This window comes from Polistes canadensis, unplaced genomic scaffold (assembly GCF_001313835.1).
Source record: "Polistes canadensis isolate GaletaPanama2010 unplaced genomic scaffold, ASM131383v1 scaffold_234, whole genome shotgun sequence".
Classification (NCBI taxonomy): domain Eukaryota; kingdom Metazoa; phylum Arthropoda; class Insecta; order Hymenoptera; family Vespidae; genus Polistes; species Polistes canadensis.
Window position 1 is genome coordinate 8188 of NW_014569781.1, and position 6326 is coordinate 14513.

Genomic DNA, 6326 nt, shown 5'->3' on the forward strand with positions numbered 1-6326 from the left:
ATGATGATGACACAATGATGGTAATAATAGTAAATGTGATATTAAAAATCCTCTATTTTTATCCAGTTTATGTTGGAAGTCATGATATATTTATCTTTATGATATACTATTGCCGTTAATGTGTTTGATGAATATAAAAGATACGAAATTTAAATGAACCATGAATATTCGTTTCGAGTAAACGCAGTTAAACCACATTTGGTTGGTAACAAAGGTGCTAAATTAATTCATTGATTGCATACGTTATCAATCATAAAATAAACACGTTATCAATCATATTGTATCTTTCACGATAAAAGCAAACGAATGTTATTTAACAATACTATATATACAAGATTATACATCGTTGATTGGGACTATAGCGAATAAACGAGTATGCACACGCGTTATTTAAAACCAAATAACTTTTTAACGCGGATAATACTTGTTTAAATCGCTAAGTAAATAATAAAAAATTCGAGAAACAACAATTTAAGAAGAATTATTCTAGAAGAAACTCTGTCTCTTGTTTGGTAAACCGATCCCGCATGGAATATTTATATACGGATTTTTCAAAATGAATATTACTTACCGACAAATTCTTTTTAGAGACAATAATACAAAAATGAATTTCTTTTCTTGATTAAAACGATCTCTCTTCTCGGTCATTTTTCTCGTAGCAAAGGTTTTTAACAACGTTTTTCGATTATCTTCATTAAACGACAAAATGAACTTTGATAATATACAAAATTCATCATGTGACACACAACTACTATTAATGGATTATAGATCGTGTGTGTGTGTGGCATTGACATTTGCACTATGTCACAATTAATAAGATTAATCGATTGTCCTGCCAATGAATACAGGCAAGATCACAGAAACGATTCTAAGGCTCGTAGTCGCGTTGCAAACATTGCATTTTGTCTACTTTCTTCGGTTTACCGCTAAATACAAGTTGATTCAGGATGTTGGCTTGCCGATTTTCTTGTTTTCTTCGGTTCCTTCGTAGTTAATTCTTGGGAAGGTCTTCGAGGACTACCCAATGTGACTAAGGCTGAGGCTACCGCTAAGCCAGCACTTTGTCCAGCTGGTGTAAACGGTTCACCACCGGTAGGCAATCTGACTAGCAAGGATAAAACCGCTGCTCTGTTACCACAACAGGGCTCTAGGGCGATTGGACTAGGTGCATCCTAAATATATTATACATTTCGTTAAAATTTGATACACTTTTGTTATTCTTTTTATATTTAATTATTAGAAGAAGAAGAAGAAGAAGAAGAAAAATAAAAAAGTAGTATTACTACAGACCTTTTTCTTTTTTCGACTATTATTATATTCGCTGTCACATCTGTCAGCATCGTTGTCAACGACATCTCGCCTCTCGATTTCTACGAGTACTTGACTGAACGCCCTGTTGGCCATTTGTTGCATCTCTACGAAAAGTCTTTGTCTTCTTCTATACATATCATATTTTTGTTTGATCTTCCATAAAATCGCTGCTACTAGAAGGAGGGCAAGGAAACACCTGTGTGGTGGCATATAATCTCTAGTTTACAAGTAAATACTGCCTGAGATTTAAAATAGTAAAAAGTATATAGTCAATTTGAAGAAAATAAATGTTAAAAAAAAAAAATTCCCAATAACTTTACACACTTATATCATTAACGTGTATTCATTTTTATTACGTGCGTTATTTATTCGATGAACTTAGATTATTTTAGATCTGGATACTCACGTGCAAAAAGTTATGAAGAATTGTTGCAGATTTAATTTAGAATATTGAGAAAATGAAATCTGAATCCACAATGGTGGCTGAAAGTCATAAACGTATACATAAAACGTCGTTAAAGTATTGTTCTCCTCGCTACCAAAATTGTAGTCAGCTTTGCTAAAGCGATGCTTATACATGCTTGTCGTACAATTGGCACCCAAAAGTAATGGCTTCTCTAAACTGTTTGGTCTTTTAATAGTAACGTTCATTTTAGCGAGAACTGAACAAGTTATAGAAAATTCGGCATCGATATCAGCTTTAGGTGGTGAATTTTTAAAATTGATCGCTCTGTAATGACGATCTTCTTTTTTACTTAAATTAAAGGTAAATTGATAATCGATAACCAAGTCGTCTGTAAGGAATATTAAAATCAATTTAAAATCATTAGCATGTAAATGAGAAATAAAGCCAATATTACTTACAGAAACAAGATCCTTTGTTCGCAGGATCACCATAATAAAGACCTGTTACATCGCATCGTTCGCAATGATCCCCAACGATGCCTTTAGTTGTGCAAAAACATTTGCCAGTCTCGCTGGAACACTGGGTCCCTTGATTATTGCAAGAGCATGCTAAAATATAATCAAAAAATACATTCTGAATTAGATTTTGCATAGTTCTTAAATTCTTATAACATTATTTACCGGCAGTGAATTATTAATGTTGACAGTGTATTAGGCTATTAATTGGCTGCCAGTAAGTTATGTGTTAAGAATTTTTCGTATATCTTACGTTGACACGTTGCTCCGTTCAAAGGACTTCCATAATAGCCAGGAATACATTTATCACAATTCTGTCCAGAAGTTAAATTTCCACACGGTTGAATACAAACGCTGCTATTTGGAAGACACTTACTATGACCATTGCATTGACAAGCTAAAGTAAAATAAATATAATTTAATTTATTAAAAAAAAAAAAAGAAAACAAAAAAATCGTTTCAACAATAATCAAAGAATATAAATAAAAATGATCAAACTCACTGGGACACGTGGTAAAGTACCAATGATCAAGCGAACACGTTTCTAAACTCCTACTGCTTGGACCACGAGCACCACCAGGCAAACAATGTCCTTTTCCTGTACCAGATCCATCGTCACACCATCCACAACCAGGATCCGATCTACACGCCGAACAAGATAGATAAAAGCTACACCATTCCTTTCCATTTCCAGTAGCACGACACCTTGCCTCGATCGTTGTCCATGCACGACATTGACCATAAGGAAAACTAGCGGGATATGCATTTTTATCGACACACTTAGCTTCATTCTGACACCAAATACAATCTGATTCTGTACAATTCCTACAGGAAGTATATTCCGCGCACGGACTTCGACAAGTTTCCATTGTTAAACGTTGAGCTTGAATGGTACCATTTAAATTGATTATCTAAAAAAAAAAAAAAAAAAGACAAATCACATAATCGTACTACTTGTATCATGAATTAAAAAGGCTCGCGAATTTTCGAAAAGAAAATATTTATCTCACCTCGCGTGTTTTAGATTGCGGCTTGCAACGGTCTGGACCATTTGACCAAGACCAAATGCAACGCGGATTGCTCGAACATGCGTGACACGTATGCAATTGCAAACACTCGATTCCAGTATGCGCATCGCATTTTTCTAAATCCTTGATAACCTCGGTTGCCGGTGAATTAGCGTTATCACGACATATTTCGTATGAACAACTTTTACCACACCAAACACAATTGTACGACGTTTGCACGCAAGCAACGCAGTCGGTTAATAGCTTGCACAATTCTTTATGCGAAGTCAATCCTCGTGGTGGCAAGTCGTCCAAACATTTCATGTATTTTCCATCATGCATATCGTCTTCGAGTAACGCATGCCGCGGTATTTTCGTTATTGCAATACACAAACCGCTATGTTTGTCCCACACACACTTTACACCTATCCTCGCGTTCAAACAATCATTTTGTTTTTTTAAGAATTCACAGTGTCCCCGTGTATACCTGTGTGTGTGAGATCGAATAAATTGTAATTATTTGTAAGGATTTTTTTTGTCGATAAATTTAACAATAAGATTTAGATGATAATAATAATACCTCAACATGTCGGATAACATTTGACCGTCGAATCCACCATAAATATACATAGAATCTTCGAAAACTGTTGCACTATGCCCATATCTCGGCAGGTCGGTCATTTCCCTTGGTATAAAATAATGTTGCCACGTGTCACACGTAACATCGTAAGCGATGGTATCTGCGGAATAACACCTAGCCCCGTGCGAGTGCTGAGTATCGTTATGCATATTCCCACCAAATACGAGCATTAAACCGGCAGAAATAAAGATACCGGTGTGAAAGAATCTTGCTGATGGTGCGGCTGTTAACAACCTCCATTCTCGGTATTTTGGATGATAGGAGTAAAGTCTATTGGTCAAAACCTGAGTACTTTGTGACTCGGACACGTAGCCACCATAGACATATATTAAATGTGTCAAAGGATCGTAAGATGAACTATGACCGTATCCCCCTTTTACGGGGAAACCTATTGTCTCAACAATTTGCCATTCCCGAGTTCCCAAGTAATATTCCTGGACGGTATTCAAGTAACCATACTGTGGTGAATATCCAAATATCACAACCATTTTCTCTTTTTCCCCATAAGTTTGAACGAGTGTCGCTGTATGCCCGGCTACCTGTACAAAATTACGTTAGAGAGTATATTTAACATCTTTGTTAGAAATGAAAAATAGGATGAAATATTTTCAGTTTAAAAGTTAGTTTCAATAATTCATTTTACCTTTAACGGTCCGCACATTGTTTTATTCCGACAATGATCGTGAACGGTAACATTTTCCCAAACTTTAGCTGACACGTCGAATGCCCAGATCTCGTTGGTTACGGTAGAATTTTGCACAACACCGCCATACATAAATATCTTGTCTCCAAATAATACGCATGAGTGTGCATATCGAGGTGCAGGTAGCTTACCCTCTACGTGAGGAGTTTCCCAAACATTACCATTGTAATCGTAAACGTAAATCATCTTGGCACGATGAAAACTTTCACCGCCAACCACGTAAAGTGAATCTTTCCAAACGATAGAACAGTGACTGGCTGAACCTTCTGGTGAAAAGTCCTTGTAAGTAATGCTCTCCCAAAATCCATGTTCTCCCTTTTGATTGCAGTCCATTCCTTGAAAATTACGTTTATATATCAAATAAAATTGTCTAACGATAAGATACAAATAAAAAAAATAAAATAAGAGATCGATAATTTACCTTTATAATCATGTTTACATTCACAACGACGTTTTAAGTGATTGCATTCGCCGTGATCACGATGATAGAAACAATTATTTGGACAAATTGGTACGTCGCATGCTTTTCCAGTCCATGGGTCCTTGCATACACACGTACCCTCTACACATTCACCGTGATCAGAACAATCAGCATAGGAATACCTGTCGGATTTAACAAAACTTAACACATATCACTACATAAGTAAACCATAAAGAGCTGTCGCGATTAACTATATAACATATACAAGAAAATATTTCAATTATTCTTTTTGTATTATATTTTTGTATATCTAACAAATATATTTTAACTATTTACAATCTTTAAAATAATACTACGGTGTAATTATTATAACACAATTAGACTAGTTAACTGTAAATTTGTTCCTTCTTTGCGTATAGGATAGAAAAATCTGTTCATCAAACATCTGAACTAATTATTAAGTTTATTAATTTGCATAGTGTATCTTCCTGATAAATTCCCCACCCTAGAACCGTGCAGAATTGAAGAAAAAAATGTTCCCCATGAATAATTTAGGTCTTACTTACCTAGTCGGGCATGCATTAATCTTGTATGTGATATTAAATCCACTCATATTATAGGCAACATCCGAATAAAAGTGTAACAAGGCGCTACCAGATCGTGCTATTACTTCGGGCACACGGCGTATATGATAACCGTCTTTGTGCATGAGACCACTGAATATTGCAAGTAAAGGTGCCTCGACACTGTCACCGTCGTAAATGTACAGGTGATCCCAACCGCATTCCGTTGCAAAAAGTTCCACGTGCATGCGTATCGTGGAATTTGGACTGCTCTCGATCAACCAAGAACACCTCACGTCTGCCGTGTAATTCCCAATACCATCGTGAATGCTTCCACTTGGTTCCGTCAATCTACGATCAAACAGAAAAGTATTTTTTTTAAACAAAATGACAAGGAAACAAAATATTAAATCATTTTTTTTAAAATAACAACCCATTCTTTTCGATTTTTGTACACATACATATAAGAGACAAAAACAATTATGTTAGATAGAAACTTAATAATTATTACTAAGTAAAATTATACATTAAAATTATATATTATTACTAAGTAAAATAAAAATTATATATTATTACTAAGTAAAATAAAAATTTTACCCCAATATTTTCAAATTCTTAGGGTCTTATCGTCTAATAAATTTATTAAAGCATTTTAACTTTAAATTTAAATTCAAATTAAATAAATTAGAGACAGTTTATATTTTATCAATTCTTTCATTCAAGTTTTCAATTAAAAAACTATTGATTTTGCTACCTTTGT

The 6326-nt window shown here is 34.7% G+C and overlaps 1 protein-coding gene and 1 long non-coding RNA gene across 3 annotated transcripts in view; both read right to left on the minus strand.

Annotated features, from left to right (window-relative positions):
- Positions 1 to 254: 254 nt before the first annotated feature.
- Positions 255 to 6326, minus strand: part of LOC106790381 (attractin-like protein 1) — a 16184-nt gene continuing 10112 nt past the window's right edge. Inside the window, exons 2-12 of one of the 2 annotated variants that reach the window (XM_014755211.1) lie at positions 5570 to 5917; positions 5004 to 5185; positions 4523 to 4917; positions 3820 to 4418; positions 3243 to 3726; positions 2735 to 3143; positions 2486 to 2629; positions 2176 to 2325; positions 1718 to 2105; positions 1291 to 1507; positions 255 to 1172 (exon numbers count right to left, since the gene is read on the minus strand). In XM_014755211.1, the coding sequence (XP_014610697.1) occupies positions 927 to 1172; positions 1291 to 1507; positions 1718 to 2105; positions 2176 to 2325; positions 2486 to 2629; positions 2735 to 3143; positions 3243 to 3726; positions 3820 to 4418; positions 4523 to 4917; positions 5004 to 5185; positions 5570 to 5917 (3562 nt within the window). In that variant the 3' untranslated portion in view covers positions 255 to 926. Of the gene's footprint in view, positions 1173 to 1290; positions 1529 to 1717; positions 2106 to 2175; positions 2326 to 2485; positions 2630 to 2734; positions 3144 to 3242; positions 3727 to 3819; positions 4419 to 4522; positions 4918 to 5003; positions 5186 to 5569; positions 5918 to 6326 lie in introns of both variants that reach the window. The other variant, XM_014755210.1, reaches the window with a different exon arrangement.
- The window catches only part of LOC106790385, a 252-nt gene continuing 192 nt past the window's right edge, over positions 6267 to 6326 (minus strand). The window contains exon 2 of the long non-coding RNA XR_001382074.1: positions 6267 to 6320. This is a non-coding gene — a long non-coding RNA (uncharacterized LOC106790385). The remainder of the gene's footprint in view (positions 6321 to 6326) is intronic.